Source organism: Lissotriton helveticus, chromosome 4_1 (assembly GCF_964261635.1).
Source record: "Lissotriton helveticus chromosome 4_1, aLisHel1.1, whole genome shotgun sequence".
Taxonomy (NCBI): Eukaryota; Metazoa; Chordata; class Amphibia; order Caudata; family Salamandridae; genus Lissotriton; species Lissotriton helveticus.
The window spans coordinates 1,833,905,879-1,833,925,020 of NC_136063.1; the positions used below are offsets into that span (position 1 = coordinate 1,833,905,879).

The 19,142-nt window shown below is 40.5% G+C and overlaps 1 protein-coding gene across 1 annotated transcript in view; it reads right to left on the minus strand.

Annotated features, from left to right (window-relative positions):
• The window catches only part of LOC144828230 (connector enhancer of kinase suppressor of ras 2-like), a 2,060,726-nt gene that overhangs the window by 213,096 nt on the left and 1,828,488 nt on the right, over positions 1-19,142 (minus strand). The window contains exon 21 of the mRNA XM_078686315.1: positions 5,872-5,942. Coding sequence (XP_078542441.1) covers positions 5,872-5,942 — 71 coding nt within the window. The remainder of the gene's footprint in view (positions 1-5,871; positions 5,943-19,142) is intronic.

Sequence of the window (19,142 nt, forward strand, 5' to 3'; positions counted from 1 at the left end):
CGAAGCGGCTCTGGATGTGTTTAAGAAACGCACGCCAAATCCAACTGCTGCACCTAACACCGGAGGCAGAGGGAATGTACCACAGAGTTCCCTACAAACTCTTCTTCTAAAAATGGAAAGATTAAGTGAGACAGAGATACGGAAGTGGTGGGAGGCCACCTCCCTACAAAATTATATCGATGTGGATCGAGTGCCCATGGGGCTTCGCATATACACGGTACCTGCATACGAGAGCCCTGACCCCATGCTTTTGGAACAATGGGCTGGACTCACAGCAGCATCCTGTAAAGCCATGCTCGAGTTGCTCGTAAAATTTGCTTGGAGTGACAGAGTGAAAGCCATTGATGGGATAGCCTCCCTGGAACTTGAAATTGCCAATGAAACGGATTCAGCAACATTAACACAACTACGAGAGGATATGAAGAAACGTTTAGTCAAATATGAACTTAAGATACGACAGCAAAAGCAAGAAAAGTTTGAGAGGGATGAGCGTGATTACGCTCAAGGAAGAATTCTCACCTTCTCTAAGAAATTCGACGGTCCTTGTAAAGTCCTCAATAAGACGAAAAATATCGGACCTACAGTACCACCCCCCACTTCCGAATCGTCAGCCATGGAAGAAGAGTTTTCAGGAGATGAGAGGCCAACAACAAGCAAGGAAGGGAGAAAGACACCTTTTCATCTGGAATTCGACCTCATCCGCAGTACGTGGCTCAGAGGGGGCAAACTGAAACCACCAGAAAACGACGGAGAACCCGACGAGGTGGCTGGCAGAGGAAGAGGAAGGGGCAGAGCAGCAGCTCAAACCATCCGCAAGAAGAGAGGGAAGAAATGGTAGACTCCAGTCCGACAGTTGTTAACCTGACTGATCAAGTGTTAACACAGGAAGAGGAGAATACTTTGCAATTGGGACCGAGTTTTTGCCCCAATAAAGGACTAGAGTACACTCAAACTCGCATTGATCTGTTCAAATTGACTCGAAAGATCAAATTACATAAGTTTCACAAGATGAAACCTCAATCTGAAGGCATGAAGAAAACCAGAAAGAAAATCACAGCATGTCCTACAGACATTCTATCCATCAAGGATCTCCGTACGGCACAAGCACTGGAGGAACTGAGAACCGAACAATCGGTAGAAACTGTTGGAGATATTACAACATCAAATATGGAAAACATCGAGCAACAATCACCATTAACAAATTTCAAGGCTCCATCCCAGTTCAATCCCTAGATGCCGTATGATGCCATAGATACCTTCGCAGAGGCTGTGACGCAAGATCTTATAAATCACAGACTTTCTAACAACAAAAGAACGCAGAAAAAGAAAAATTTGACAACTGCACAAACTGATGCCCTCTCCAATCTCAATAACAACAAGAAGATAATTGTAAAACCCTCAGATAAAGGGGGCAATGTGGTTCTACTAACTCGTGACCAATATTGTCAGGAATCTTTGAGATAGCTACAAGAACCAAGAAACTATCAGAAGATAGCGAAAGAAGAATATATAGACAGTATTAAGGCTTATCATGATCTCCTGACTAAATGGCGTAATAAATCGATGTTAGACATGGATGAATTTCTTTTTCTAAGAAATGCAGAACCTGTGATTCCGACCTTCTATCAACTACCAAAGGTCCACAAAGACCCTCAGTACCCACCGGGACGACCCATCGTTTCTTCGAAGGGAAGTCTGATGGAAAATCTATCTATATACATTGATTCTTTTCTCTCTGGTTTTGTTTCTGATTTAAAATCCTATGTTAAGGACACTAAGGACTTTATCGGACAAATCGATCAAATTGTTTGGGATCCATCATATATTTTGATCACTTTGGACATAGCCAGCCTCTATACTAGTGTACAACATGATCATGGTATAGAGGCCACAAAGTATTTCTTGGATAAAAGATCAGCCAACTATGCAGTTCATGGGAAGATGTTAATAGAATGCTTGAATTTCTGTTTAAGAAATAACATCTTTCTTTTCCAAAATGATCTATTTAGACAAACCAGTGGTACGGCAATGGGAACCTGCTTCGCCCCCAGCTACGCGAATCTCTTCGTGGGCTAGTGGGAGGAGCAGGTTGCCCTAGCTGGCGAAAATCAGCGGTGGGCTAAGTACATCGTTGTCTGGCGTCGATATATCGACGACCTCTTCCTGGTGTGGAGGGGCTCCACCACACAGGCTGAGGAATTCATTAAGGATCTTAACCATAACGAATTGAACTTAAGGTTTACATCTGACATAAGTGAGAGGGAGGTGCACTATCTTGATTTAAGGGTTTTTGTCCACGAAGGCAGGCTGGAGACGACCCTATACAGAAAGCCGACAGCCGGCAACAGCATATTACATGCTGTAAGTAGCCATCCCCCTAGTCTGATTCGTAGTATCCCCTATGGGGAACTACTAAGATTAAGACGCAATTGTCCCTTGGAAGCTGATTTCATTCTAGCAGCCAAGGAATGTGTAGCTAGATTCCTGGTCAGGGGATATGACTGATCTCTTTTGGATGATACCTTTAAGAGAGTATTGAGAATTCCTAGGAAACACCTACTAGCACAAGCGTCCAAGATCAGTGATGAGTCAGAGCCTAATACCAAATTTCGGATGATTACCACCTACTCCGATGAAGCAAACAAACTAAGACAAATCCTTACAAGGAACTGGCACATACTCCGCACGGATCCCATAATATGGGGTGATGTTCCAGAAAAACCTTTGCTGACGTTTAGGAAATGTAAGTCAATAAGGGATAATCTTGTACAAAGTCACCTTATGCCACCTAATCCTAATCCTGCGGGTACCCTAAAAGATATGAGGGGGTTCTTTCCTTGTGGAAAATGCCGTGCCTGTGAGAATAGCAGGTGGACATTAAATTATAATGTTCCAGGTCTTAGCAAACCAAGAGTGATCAATAAATTCATCACCTGCACGACTCCATATGTAGTGTACTGTCTGGTCTGCCCCTGCGGATTGCAATATATTGGTAGTACAATTAACAACGTAAAACTCCGTATATTGGAACACCAAAGGGCAATCACCAACAAGGATGCAACCTATCCAGTTGCTCGACATTTTGCCAAAGTACATGGTAGCAACAGAGAATTGCTACGTTACTATGGCATTGATCATGTACCCCTGCATCCAAGAGGGGGAGACAGATTGTTGAGTCTCCGTAGACTAGAGTCAAGATTCATAATAGATTTGCAAACTAAGAATCCATCTGGGCTCAATACAGGGGAAGAATTAACAGTACACTTGGGGAGATGATCCCTCAATTATATCTTGATTATGTCTTTTTCCAGTGATAGATTATGTCCGAAATGTTCCTGATACAATGAAATGTCTTAATGTGATTCTGAATCTGTGCTCATTGGACAAGGCTTTTTCATCTTTCTTTCCAGCTTTTCATTTTTTCAATTCTTCTTTTTTATTGCATTATCAATTTATAATGTTGAGATGTTTCTCACAGTATGAGTAATGGATACCGTAAATAAGAACGATGAAAACTGGTATCATGCCTCATACTGAGAAATAATCAAGAGTATGTCTTTTTCAATTTGAAGCTTTTTAGAAGTTGATTGAATGAATTCTTTGATGAAATTTATCTCCGGAAGACATTATGTTGGGTGATTCCAGAGCTATGCCGATACACGGCTGGATTGTTAATTGCCCCCGGTTTCAGTTTATGGTGCAAAGAGTTTTGGGTTTGACGTTTGAAGAACACTTTTCTTTGGTAAATTTAGCCAGTGCAATGCCGATACACGGCGATATTTATTAATTTCTGGCAGTGGCTGCTAGCCTATATAAAAAGTACATAATATGCAGACATAGATCCAAGGCATTTGCTTAATGAAATAAGGTTACCTATACGACTGCATTTGTAAATATGTAAAAATGGCTGCCACGTTTTACCAGCGTTTCGTACAAAATGTGTTAACACTGAAATCATGTACGCCCTCAATTTCAACGAGGGTGTTTACTAAAGTGAGCCGTAAGCAGCATGTTGCTGACACTGAGGAAGGACTACTGTCTGAAACGCGTCTGTCATCTCTGCCGTAGACTTTGAATAAACTTTGTTGCCGTACCCGGAGTGCATAAGTTCTTCTTTTCAAGTCGTGAAGGGGACTACGAGCTTTAATATATATATATATATATATATAATAAATTTCTATGGCAAAATGAAACCCCTCATTTTGTTCCTTTTTAAATTAAATGTATTAAGTGTTACCACTTTATTCCAATCAAGATGACTTCAGGTGTGCCATACTTTTGTCATAAGTAAGACTGTTAGCGTTCTAGTTGTTCTTTAGAACACTCTGGGACATTCTGTCATTGGGCTATAGTTGGGCTACATCTGGCTGATATTTGGGCTACATTTGGGCTCTTTTGTCGCTGGTGGCCATCTTGGGAGACTGCATATCAGAATTTTTTTAATGAAATATAAGAGGATTTGAGAAGTCACTCAAAATGTGCCCTAATTTTTCTTTCTTCAGCACTAATCATAATTTCTATGGCAAAATGAACCCCCTCATTTTGTTCCTTTGCAAATTAAATGTTTTAAGTGTTAACACTTTATTCCAATCAAGATGACTTCAGGTGTGCCATACTTTTGTCATAAGTAAGACTGTTAGCGCTCTAGTTGTTCTTTAGAACACTCTGGGACATTCTGTCATTGGGCTATAGTTGGGCTACATCTGGCTGATATTTGGGCTACATTTGTTTTTCTTGTCTCTGGTGGCCATCTTTGGGCTACATTGGGCTACATTGGGCTACATTGGGCTACACTGGGCTACATTTGGGCTCTAACATATATATAGCCTAATGTAGCCCAATATATATTTTTTCAAAGTTAATTTTCGTAAAATCTACTGGAGCATATATCTTGAGACATAGCAAAGGCACATCGGGGTACCAGTCCCTACAATTTTGCCAAGTTTGGTGGAAATCCATTCAGCCGTTCGGGCTAAAAGTGAGTCCAACCGCCCTATGGAAATTAACATGGGGAAAACACGTTTTGGGACCCCCTTTTTATCTCGGCCGCCGCTTGACGGATCCCCCCGAAACTTTCAGCAAAGGAGCGGAGCGAAGCGTGGCAAAGTTAGGGAAAATTACAGGCAGATCCCTCATTCGGCGCCAAAGTTATTCCCAATAGAATGTTGCGGATTTCCTATGGAAAACGATCCTAACTATAACTACCTACTGGCGACCGCCAGTAGGTAATATATATATATATATATCATCAATAGGTATTGTGTTGTATTATCTTTTATGAGTGGTAAAAACATATGATAATACAACATAATACCTATTGATGATACAATAAAAAACAAAATACAGTCTAGAGAGAAACAGCATCCCCTGTTAAAGGTAAGAGACTCAAAACGGTGGATTCGTTCAACAGCAGCAAATAGAAATGGTCTCAGACCATCACAGATCAGTTTTAAGTGGCAGCTTTCTAAATTGACGGAGCTCTCCTCTGAATTAGTAATTGTCTTTACAGAAGTTATTTCACTGTATCAAGGAGGCTGTAGTAAACGTAGGTCCAACACATACATTACAAGACTCCTTTAATGGAACACACAGAAGCGAAAGCAGTAGTGTGACATAGCACCTAATATATGTACCATACATATACATATACATTCCATTGCGTGAAGCCAGCTATGTCCAACTAACATACAAACCGGCTTCTTTGGGAAATAAAAGTGGCAATACATACACGGTTATCCTATTTCTCATCCCGGAGATCCCAGTATGATCTCTGCAGAATTGTGCATACCTCGCTATGCTATAATTTTAGTTTTTAATTTCCATCTCAGATGTTCTAAGGGCATTGATGACAATAACAAATCTCTTTGTTACCTTCGTTTGGCCTGATGTCCTTTTCATCAGGTGTGTAACCAATGGCAGCAAGGCCCAGCCGGTTCATCCATCTAATAAAGACACAAAGAGAGAGGCTTAGCAACATTACCAAGAATGGTTTGAGTAAACTCAGCGGGATATGCTGCTGGAGGATGTATTGCATCCACAATATGGTATAAAACAACGTTTTTAAGGCGATAGATGCAATGTCCATGTTTACATAGATTCTCACATTTCAGGGTTTTTATAAAAAACACAGGGGTGTGCATATAAATCTACACAGATTATCTCACGACATTCTACTCTTGTTCAGTTACTCCGGTGAATTGTTGCCCAGTGCAGCTAATTTGCAGGATATACCCTTTCGCCCACTCATGTCTGTACAGCTCCCTTCATCTACTGATAGGATACTTTTACACGAATTGTACATATTAAGGGCCTCACTAAAATTGTGATACTGGTGATTGAGTAATACTGTACCTGTATTGCCACAAAAGGAATCACCAATCTCATAGGTACGGATAACTGTAATTCCCAATTCGGGCCTATAAAGGTTATTGTGAACGAATTTTCATGAGGTTCTAAGTTTAGACTTTTCTGCCACCAAAGGTAAAGGTGCAAATTAAGGGGTGAAAACCCGTGGGGAAGGATTGTGAATACTCACAAAGTTCTACCTGTGAAGATGTTTGCCAAGCTGTCAATGGCCACCCATAAGAAATCATTTCTTTTTATCCGTCTATACCTTTATGCCAGCTGAAAATTCACTATACTTGCACATTCTTTACACTTATGAGGCCCATCCACTGGTTCAAATTCCCGCAAATGTGCATGCTGTGAATCAGGATGGTCTATTTGCATCCACAAATGTTGCTTAGATCAAATTCGGTATACAAAGATTATGTTAAACCGAAGGCAGTATCACAGTTGAGACCATGGACTCCATTTAGGTGTCGCAGCTGTGATGCCTAACCTGCCCTCTGTGACCCCTGGCACTGCCTTTGTGACGCCCCTGGGCTCAGAGGTGGCAAAATCAGTGCCAGGAATACAGTGACAGCTTGTCCTTGCGGATGTTGGTTGGGACTCTGCTTGTGTTGGTTTCAGTCATTTTTTATTACACTAATAGTTATTACATTAGTCACTATTAGTGTAATAACACATGGAGTACAATTAGGTAGAACATGACCTTCTCTAGGATCTGACGTGAGTATCAAAATGTTTTAAAATGTCTATTGCATGTGTGCTTGCACAAGCGATTCTGTTTACCCGAAGGAGAGTGCATTTAAGTGTGAATTTGAGTGTGAGTGAAAGCGAAGATCAAAGGGTTTGCGATTTCACTTCCACTGCCCCAGACATTTTGGTGAATTGATGTCCATGGTAGAGACGTATGCAGTTAACAAGGGTGAGTTGCTTCAACGTTACAATTTCAAAGGGAATCTAAGTCAGTGCTTAATTTATGCCAGTAGTTGCTAGTGGGGCCCACTACCACTCAGTTTTGGAGACAGGGACATATTTTTAATTCAGCAAACTTTGACCAGGAAGAAGAAAGGGAGAAACACACAAAACGGGAAAGGAGGGGGAACAGAATGATGGTAATAAGCGATAACGGGAGAAAGCAGGACTGAAGAAGAACCAGCAAGAGTGAAGTAATGGGTCAGTGAGTGTATGGTGGTGGATGAGAGAGTCAGGAAGTGAAATCAAGAACATACAGCCGTGGTATTCGACAACCTCAACATTCAGCACTGCTGGTCGCTGGATTCTGAAAAAATTATCTAAGTGCTTCACAATCACTCACATAACACAAATTCGACTTGGTCTGTTATGTAAGAGGAATAAGGTACAAAATATTTATATTATTTATTTATCCCTACCACAAATTGAGAGGCATTTAAAGGTGAGTTTCAGAACCAATTTATTTTAAAAGCATTTCACAGTACTTTGTAAGTCATTATTCCAAATGTGCAAAGATGAAACGAACTTCATAGAAATAGAAAAGTGTATCAAAACCCAGATATTACAATTTTGACATAGCCCCATGAGTTTGTCTGTTTGTAAAAGCTCCACATATTATATCAATTCTTTTCATGAAGCAAAGGCAAGATTTTTTTTTCTTCAATTAAAAAAACACAAATGACGATTTCTGAATAATGAAGACTGTTAAGTTAACTCAAAACATTCCACAAAAATGAAATGTGGCATTCAACATTGATGAACTCCACTTGAAATTGCTAATCTACAAATGAGTGAAATCAAACCAAGCATATACCCAACCCCCTCTTTTTGCTCTATATATTAATACATTTTCTATCAGTAGCTTTGCATGCAGTATATGTCAGGTGTATCTGCGTTTATTTAAGAAGCGTGTATTCGTGTTGATAATATCAAAAATCTTTATGTTCACTGATGAAAGAATTTACCTTTATTATGCATGCCTAGAATTCGCACACGGATTCCTTACAGGCAAAAACCCACTAATGAGCTTAAATTTCTTTGCCCAAGTGCAGAGAAATACCAGGGTGTAACAATTGCCCCCGCAGCCCTTAGGTGCGGAGGGAGGGCCTGGAGATCCAGGGGCCCCCCTCCGGCAGGGGAACCCCTGGCCTTAAAGCTTCTGACTGGGTCCAAAGCGTGGGGGTGCCCCCTATGAGAACTTTGAGGGTTCCCCCTCTAGTTTCGCCACACCAGTAAAATTAATCTGTAAAGCTCCTTCAAGGGGTGGGAAGTGGATATTCCAAAGGCATGGTTCGCCTTGGAAGATTGAGAATACTCACAAACAGATACAGTTGTTGGCATTCCTTAACATCCTCTCTGATCCCTTTCCACCAAGGGAATGGTTGGATATATACTCCAGTACAGGGCTGGAATGCTGAAGTAACTCCCCTTCCAGTGTGGGAATGGAAACATATTACCTCCTCATTTCTTGGTGGTGCAGGTGAAGGGCTTTTTGCACTGGAATTTTATTTTTAAATATGCATTTGCACTTGGGCATTCCCTCGTGTGCAGAGTTCTCTGCTCTGGAGAACTCCACACGTGGGGAATAGGACCTCACTGTAAAAGTCAACTGGCTTTCCCAGGATTATGCCTGTGAACCTACGGCTGGTGCAGCTTTCCGGGCATACTCTTTGGAATGTTGGTGAATAGGAGTAAGCAAGAAAGTATGTGCAGGCAGAGATCTACCCCAGCACATTACTGACAATTTTTTATGAATAATTCTCATGGCGTCTAACATGCTGATTTCACCAGAACAGTTGCTTATAAGCTTCATTTAAGTTTAAAATGCTTTTTGAAAATCTGTGCCTAATTACGATCTTACTTATGTTATGACATGGGAGGGACCTGGGTCTAAAAAAGAATATTACATATGTTACATGTAACATCGCATGCGGTACAACGCATGCGATTACAATGCGGTCGTTACAACGACCGCATTGTTACAATGCATACCATTACATCGCAAGCCGTTTCTACGACTTGCTGTAGGGGCGCGCTGGACTTAGGAATAGTATAATTTACTATTCCAACTCCAGTGTGCGCAACAGTAGGGAAGGTGTTGGAATAATAAATTATACTATTCCTTAGTTCAGAGTGCCCCCTACAGCAAGTCGTAGAAACGACTTGCGTTGTAATTGTCAGCGTTGTAACAACGCGGTCGTTGTAACGACCGAGGTTGTACTTGCATGCATTGTACCACATGCGATGTAAACGCTGCTTCCCTCTAAAAAGATGCGGAAATCAGAGTATTCTAGACCTTTGCCTAAGATTTGATTTAGTTTACCCAAGCTAGAAATGTACGAACTCCAGCAGAGTACTCAATGGAAATGTATCCAATTCATATACTTCCAGGCACAATCCTTGTCTTATATGCTTACCTCTAAAGATTTTCTGGGCAATCTGCTCAAGTACTCATGGCAGAAATGTTCAAACCATGTTCTTTTCTTTTTTTTTCTCTATTACCAGCACAATCCTTGAAATATGGTGGCGTACCCCTAGCTTTCCTCCAAGAAAGACAGTCACCCAGGCCCTTGTCAGCAGCAGACTCGACTACGGAAACGCCCTCTACGCGGGAGCCCCGACCAAGCTCATCAATCGACTACAACGCATCCAAAATGCCTTGGCACGACAGATCCTCAATGTATCACGACACGGCCCCACCTGAGAAACCTGCACTGGCTCCCTGTCAACAAGAGAATATCCTTCAAGCTCCTCATCCACGCACACAAGGCACTCCACAAGACCGGCCCAGCCTACCTCAACATACGGCTCTCCTTCTACACCCCCAACTGCCAGCTACTCTCCGCCGTCCTCTCCCTCGCCACCGTCCCGCGCATTTGAAGAACAACCACCGGCAGGAGATCCTTCTCCCACCTCGCCGCCAAGACATGGAACATCCTCCCACTGAGCCTTCGACAGACCCAAGACCTGCTGACCTTCAGGACACTAAAGACCTGGCTGTTCGATCAGTAGCGGCCCCCACCTACCCCCCCTCCTCAGCGCCTTGAGACCCTCACAGGTATGTAGTGCACTTAACAAATGACTGATTGATTGATTGACTGCCCACAACCTTCTGCTTTTCACTAGCATTCTAGCATTTTCATGGTCAACCCCACTCCTTGTCCAGCGCCTAGCTGTAGAATTACTGCAATGGATCACAATTATACTTGTAGACTACTACACTAGTTCAGGTGAGAATGAACAGGTGAATATATCAGTTGATTCTGATCTAACGGAAATTTTTACTTGCAAATCTGTATTTGCACTCATACATTGTGTTTGCTCAAGCATCTGTGGAATGGCTTTCTAGTTCATTGAATGGATGTACTATCCTTCACATACATTGAACCCTGTAAGTCCCACAGCATAGCCGACCTGTAACAAACACTCGTCCACCCACTCACATCCCTATCCCCAACCACTTATCCCTCGGTCATTCCCAAGTTAGTAATTAGTTGATAACACTGGAAGTTCCACAAACCGAACATATTATAGGAAAGAGAACCCCATCTGGGGTGTCACAAGTCATACTACAACACTTCCAGACCCTATCTTATTTGCAGCTAACATCCTTGCTGGCTTATACTCATATCTCATAGCACTATGCACGTAATTCTCATTATAACAATATCTTGTAACGTAAAAAACCCAATAAAATGGTTTACAAATATAAATCCTTCACATATATTGAAGAGGTAGCAATGGCATTCTGAATGTGGAATTCAGGATATACGGCCAGAATTACTAACACTGGATTTGCAAACAGGGGCCAAAATTGCACACCTACTTTAGGTGACTCCTATCAGATTTTTTTTAACCTGCCTATATGGTAATAGGTTGGTTTGCAAAATTACCATTTGGAGTTGGTCGAAATCTGATCAACCTCATGAATATTAATGAGGTGAGTTGTAAATTGTGACTTACTTCAGTTGGATGCCATAACAGGGATAGTGACCTGCTGGGGTCAGCAGAGCAGCATGCCTGTGATCACATTTGAATACATTTTATTTTTACAAAGAAGCAGCTGATTTTCCTCAAAGTAAACAGGGATGCATGTAAATAAAAAGCTTTGAGAGCTGGCAGTGGTTCTCTGGATCACTACCTACTGCCCAACAAATCATATTTTAGCATTCACAAAGGTGAATGGGTTGCAAATGATGCCTTCCTCTTTGCTAATGGGTTGCCACCTCATTTGATGAGTCTGCAACCCAAATTGTAGTTGTAAATCATTGATAAATTGCATTGCAAATCTCAATTAGGATGGGCTCCCTAAACAAATTGTGATTTGTTATGCATTTCTAAACTCAATTTTGAGGTTTGTTAACAATTCAATGATTTACAAAATGGGTTTAGTACATATTGAAAACCCATTTAGTGGTTGCAAACTCTGTGATTTAGCAGTTTACCGCATTTACAACTGATAAATGGCTTAGTACACCTAGCCCATAGTATCCTCCAAATCATTATTACTAGAGACAGAGACCAATAGTAAGGGATTCTTGGGAAATGCTGCACTTGTAAGTGGCTTTATATATTCGAGTTAATAATCGCATTCAAATCAATGATTGCATCTTTGTATTGAACAAGCATAAATGGCCATGTGATGACAACAATTACCAGTGCAGTGGGCATAAGAGTTACTGAGTTATACAAGTACATGCCATTGTACTTAAACTGCACAATTGATATTAGGAAAACACTTTTTAGTGCCTCATAGATTGCATGTAATCAAGCTGTTTATGACCACTAAAAGGTTGATCATTGTTGCACCACTTCAAATAACACAAGTCAATACATAAAGTTATAGTGCAATTATGCGTGACTTGAAACAATTTCTTCTTTATTATTTCTTTCTTTATAATGCAAAACAGCCAACACGTTTCGTCCTGTAACGCAGGATTTCTTCAGGGCATTCCTTAGTATGAGTCCACCAGAAGAAACAATCCAAATGGCATTAGGCTGATTAGCCAATTTCGTAACAGACCAAGACAGTAATCTCAGCTTGTAGTTCAAGGAGTAGAGCCGTAATGGGGATCAAAAACGTATTCCAATGATACTCCAAGTACCGAAGGTCATGCCAAAGTAAGTGGATTAATGTGATGTGATAACCACAAATGTGTAATGGGGACACTGGTGCATTAGAACCAGCGTCTCCTCTTCGGAACCGCTCATAATGTAAGAAGTTGCACTTGAATGCAGCGATTACGCCCGGCATTTTGTCCAGCATGGTTCCCGTGCTAATACTCATACTGAGGAATGCCCTCGAGAAGTCCTGCATTACAGGATGAAATGCGTTGGCTGTTTTGCATTATAAAGAAAGAAATAATAAAGAAGAAATTGTTTCAAGTCACGCATGATTGCCCTATAACTTTATGTATTGACTTGTGTTTTTTGAAGTGGTGCAACTCTAATCTAGTTCTTTGTAAAATTGCCCCTAGGAGAGAAAAAAGGGGGATACCTTTGGACAGGGGGCACTTTTAGAGTTTTGCACACAAGATAGTTTAATATTCTGATGTTATTGGCAAGAATTTCTTTTGTGATTGGTGCCAAAAGTGCTTTTTGTTGTTCCACTGTCCAAGTTGTGTGTTTCTGTTTATGACCACTGTTGAGGGAGGAGAGGGGCATAATGAACCACTTGAGATTTACCCTCTGGTGAGTCATGGTCCTACTACACAATTATGCAATATTGTAATAATGTAATAAATACATTTTGCACTCTACCCATCTACATATATACTAAGTTATGATATATATTATGTTACAAAAAACATAAAAATTCACTGAAAGAGCCAAGGGTTACAGGGACGTTAGACTTACGTTCACATTTTGCCCACACAAAACCATAGAAATTCAGCAGTTATAGTTATACGTATCCGAAGAAACTATAACTTGTGCTGTTAAGTAACTTTAGCCCACAAGTTTTAGTTACTTAACATAAGTATAACTATAGCTCCTGAATTTCTATGGTTTTGTGTGGGTAAAAAGTGAAAGGTAGCTCTTGGTCCAGAAAGCAACCTTTCTGTTATTTTGTGCAAATCCATTCAGTCATTTTAGAGTTATTAAAAGAAATCCTAATTTGTATATCTAGGGACGTGAACCCAGCTTGAACCCTTCTGATCTCACACAGAGATCTGATTAAACCAGGACGTGTTGGCATTCATCCTGGTACTAGGCCTGAACCGAATCCCAAACAGAAACCTAAAAAAAAAGAAAAAAAAGAAGGGGGCAGGGAAGGAATACCCTGACCCCCTAGCCTTGGTCCTAGGGACCCAGACCCCGCCAGGGTTAAAAACATTTTTCAAAAACACTTTGTGGGGAAAATAATAAAGGATTTGCAAATTTGCAGCAAAAAAACTATGCTCTATAAGTATTCACCATATTTTACTGCCAAAACCACACACACAGTCCAGATATGTATGTGCTGTGATATTTTAATAAAGAAGAAAACCAACGCATTTCAGGCACGACTCTGCCTTGATGGCGTATTTTCCACCATTGCAGAAAACAAGTACATAAGGAGTGCTACCATAAACATAAACCATACCAGTGCAAAACAATAATGAAGCTTTGGAGAATTCACAGCTATTTTGTAATAGTCTCGATAGCTGATTTAGTTCATTAATGATAAATCGCATACTGTTAAATCTCATGCTTAAGTGAATTCATTATTAATTGTCACTGATGTCCTGCTATCAAACTAATGAATTACCATACGATTGATCTAAATATTTGATGTCAACAAAAAAATATACATAAACAATTCTCTGCCAATTTGAAACAGTCCCGATAATTGATTTAGTCCATTAACAATAAGCGGCAAACTGCTAAATGTCATACTTGCAACAATGATTTGCAAACTGCCACAAATGTCCAATTATCAAAAATATTGAGTATCATACAATTGATATCATGGTGATGTCAACAAAAACATGTCCATGAACGTACATAATCAATGGGTGTTAGCACTGCTGGTACCTCAAAGGGTTATTTTGTAGACAGATTTTGTCTGCTCAGCATGGACAGGGGGCAAAGATCAAGCAACAGAGAACGACCAAGAGCACAAGGCAGGAATGGTAAAGAAAAAAGCTGATGGGAAGAAGCAGAAGGAAGTCAAAACACCCATGTGAATAATGACAAGGGGTCAGGAGAAAGTCAAATAATGGATCAAATGGTTATCAATTTAACGCAGCAGACACTGAATACGAATGAACTTAGTGTATTATCCTTTAGTCTCTCATGTTGCCTCACATCAACATTTCATTATGAACAGAGTAGGACAGATCTGTTTAAATTTGTATGTACACTCAAGTTCAGGAAATTGTACAATTCAAAGGAAAGACTTGGAGGTAAGGACGTTCATGATAAAGTGATACCATCTAATTTGGATATTGGTGATGTGGATACACTTCTGACCCTGACTGAATTGTATGATGATGTGAGGGGAGTAGGGGGCTCCTATCTCAACGCTACAGGCAACATTCCTTCACCTGGCATGGGACTGCCCAAGAGTGGTACTTTCTGTAAGGGAGTATTTCAGACTATTCAGTCAATAACCAAAGCATACATTAATTGCACACCGATAGTAGGCTTACTAGGATATGTTAAAGATGTCCCAACAGACACCGGCAGGCTTACGGTGATGTTGCTTCTCCTGGCCAAGTGTACAGTGGCCATGAATTGGGATAGAAGAATGACGCAGAGGGTGGAAGACTGGTTACAGGATGCCTCTCAGTGCTCCGATCAATTGTTGCATTTTTGGTACATAATGCCGCCACGGTCCCATCCTAGTGACATTTGGGTACCCTTACTTGCTTTTTGAGATCCAGAGACACTGACGACCCAAGAACATCACCAACCCATCTCACTGTGCCACTGTAAGATAATACACATTGCTGCTTAGCTTACAAAGCTGGTGGAGAAACAGGAGAAGTATAACCGCCCCTTAATATTCTGGCATGTACTGTGAAATGTCAATTGATATGTTCACTTGAGGAGTTGTGAATTTCAAAATCTTAGCCTAATGCATAGTGCATAATATATTTGCTTAATGCTGTATTGCTTTTACCGTTCTTTGCTGTTCTTCTTTTCTCTCTTTTTCCCTCACATGATCCTAGTTCTATGACGCCACTGGCTGTATATATATGAGATGTCACTTGTAATGCTATAAAACGTTAATAAAAATGTAATAAAAAAACAAAATAGTGTTAGTAAGTGTAGATAAGTGTTGTCCTACGTTTTGGGAGAAATTAAAAGGACCATATTATGTTTCTACTGCTACAGTTACGATCATGATGTATGGTTAATTTTTTTGAACTACTATGATAATCAGCAATTTCCAGTAGGACTACAAAGGTAGGAACACCGCTCCTGCTTGCTCTATAAAAAGTGTATACTTTTGCATATCATGCTCTTATATGATCTATGTGGCAGGACTTCCAATTTTGTTCTGTGCAGAATGGGGATACTGCGAATTTCAGCAGATGAGAAGGGCATTTCAGCAAGAAACTTGGAAGTCTGGAATTGTAAAATAAATTGGATTCACTGGGGTACGAAAATAAAAAGGTGTAGGTAGGTTTAAACTGTTCAAGTCTTTTTAAACAATAATCTACATTTGTACCTAGTATGCCTTATGACCTCATTGATGCCTTTAACATGTGATCTCAAAACTGTGGGAAGAAATGAAAAGAGTGGTAGGTTCAATTGGCAAGGAGTCAGATGAAGGCCTAGAAAAACTTGCAAAGTGAAAAATATATGGTGATTAGACATTCTGATAAAGGAAGAAATTGGGTTATCTTACCTAAATGTATGTACATGAAGGGCATGTAACAGTGAGTGATCCTGCTTGTTGTGTATATGTGGGTAGGGAGAAAGTGAGATGCACTAACACTAAATATAGTGTGCTACTTGTGGACTAAAGAGACCTGTAATGCAATGAGTTCTTGTTTCTTAAATGTGAACATCTGAGAATTCCCATCCTATACTTATTACCCAAGATACATAAAAACCCAGTGACACCCAAAGAAGACAGATAGTTTCGGCTATTGGAGAATACTTCTTGGTACATTGATTTCTTTCTACGCACCTTTCGTGATAGCATTACCATCTAATGTTAAGGATACCCATAACATCTTGACCAGAATTAACTTTCTTTTGATCACGTTGGATGTAATTAGTCTGTACTCCAGAATTAGGCCTGAGCGTGGAGTCAGGACCTGCAGGCATTTTTCACAAGCAAGATCTTTGTCCTATCTCCTCCACAATTAAATGTTACTTGACATGTTACACCTTTGTCTGACAAACAATTACGTTTTGTTTGACAATCAAGTATACAAACAGCTCCAAGATACAGTGATGGAGACCTGCTTTGCCCCCTTTATGCCAATCTATTTATGGGCTGGTGGAGGGAGCAGATCCTTAGCTAATTGTGCCTTTATGGAGCATCAACATTAAATGAAACAGTGCCCACAAAAGTAATGAAAGGTTAAACAAGGTATGCAAATTAGGAGGGCTACACTGTCATGGAGCATGCCCTTCTCCGTGAATAAACTGTAGAAGAACCAGGGAACCGAAGTTGCCTAGAAACAGAGTGCTGAATCCATAAATGTCAAATTTCACTAATTTCTTGCATTCAAATAAATTATGTTAAACAACAAATGTATATGAATTTAGAAACAAATCATTTATATATTCCAATCTAAATTTCTGTACAGACTCCATTCAACACTAAAGTTGAAAACTGTGTCTTGGATCAATACCGATCAAACCCAATGCATTTAAGGAGTCATGCACTTCATCAGGGTTCACTGCAAAAAACAACATATGTATGCGAATACATGTAACTCTAACATCTTAAATGAAATCATCAAATTTCACCATTCGTCTACTCAAATTGCACCAGTTGCAATACTTAAAGAATCAGTTGCAAAACATAAACCACCTGCAGTTACATTAAAACGAATTGAGAGCTTAAGAAGAACCAACATCGAGAAAAACAAAACTCTTGGTTGCTCTGGCCAGTGAGTAGCTTATCATGTATGATACTTTGACTATGACTTCTAGTGCTGCCGTCTGTATCAAGAAGGAAGTGAGACTGAAGTTCAAGTAGGTCGTTGTTACTTATTGATATAAATATTGTGAGTCGATAAGCATTGTATTTCATGTAAAGGGTATGGTTTCCTGGTCCCTGTGCAAGGTATGGATAGTGGGGTTAACCATAACTTGCAGTTTTCAAGGTTTTTTCGGCTTTAATTTGTAACCAAACTATCCTTTAACTGTGGCCTTTTAAGTGAATTACTGAGGTTTTTTAAACATATCTTAATGTCCTATAGCCAAAGTTAACCCCAATTTCATGTAAAGCTTATTTTGAATAGTTTACATCATTTTTGTGATCATATAATACATCCAACTTCTATGAAATCATACACTACCCCAATGCGCACAGCCTTTGGTTGTGTGCATTGTGGTTTGGTGATAAGAGCAGCCACATGCTGTGGGCAGACAACCCCTGCTGAACACAACCTTTGGCCATGCTCAGCTGAAGTTGGCTGCAGGTCCTGGCCATTGGCTTTTGATGGGCTGTTAGCCTTTGGAGTAGCAGATGCAATTACCAATTTAATAAATGATATTTCAGACCAGATTTCGTATTACATTACCATTAGAACTATTTATGAGACAAATATGACTATGGTATTGTTTATTGGTTTGAGTATGTGTTTATATTATTTATATAAATATTATGCAGCCATAAGCATTGCATTCAGTGTGCAAGTTATGGTTTGCATTTTGTGTTGTCAACAATCTATTCATGTTCCCCATTCCGTCTGAACGAGGCTGGACTACTGGTTCCACTCGGCTAATGTGCACCTGTGGGCCACAGGGGTCACCGTACTGCTGCAGACCCTTTCTTGCCACAGTCCGGTCCTTCTTCAGTTGCACATCAAATATGGATGTGGCTCGGGCTGCACCTGGAGGTTCCACGGTGGAGCCCTTTATGACCCGGTGTTCCGTAGTCACGTCCTCATACCTGTAACTGAATATTTTGCTTTGAACACAGGAACGGTTTCAACACAGGCCATCCTCTGGGAGACCTTCAAGGCCTTTGTCCATGGGGTATGCATTTCCAAACACACAGGTATCCTCCGTGATATGTGTACTCAGCTGAAAAGCATTGGCAGACCTGCGGGATATAGATCGTATTGCTGCTTCTGGTGGAGATCCCCGAATACATAACTGCTCCATATTGTTGTCAGTCTTGTTACCTCACTGACAGGCAGACTGCATACCTGGGGAATCAGGCAGGAGCCTGTCGTTATCGGGAGGGGGAGCATCTAGGCCGAACTCTCGCATGACTATTGCTCCCAACCCGCTTAGTTAACTATGTCATTGAACTGCGGGCATATTCTGTCTTGCTGATCTTGGGCGGTGAAGAATTCCTAGTTCCAAAAATATTATAAGCACCTCTGTGATTCCTACATGCCTGACATCCCTGTTGAGATATCTTATTATCTTGATGAGGAGACAGTGGTCTGGTTTACAGACCACTCTGATTGATACCCTTGATTGTCCTAAGGCGCCAGAATTAGATGGCCTAATCTGGACCTTCTGTTAAGCTTTCAAGCAACAATTAGTTTCTCACCTCTTAGCACTGTATAATAAGTCATTAACTACTGGTACATAACCTGCTTCTTTACGTGATGCAGTCCTTACTCTGTTTGCTAAAACCAGATAAGGATCCCTGTCTTTTTACTTCCTATCGACCCCTTTCCCTCTTAAACAATGACAAT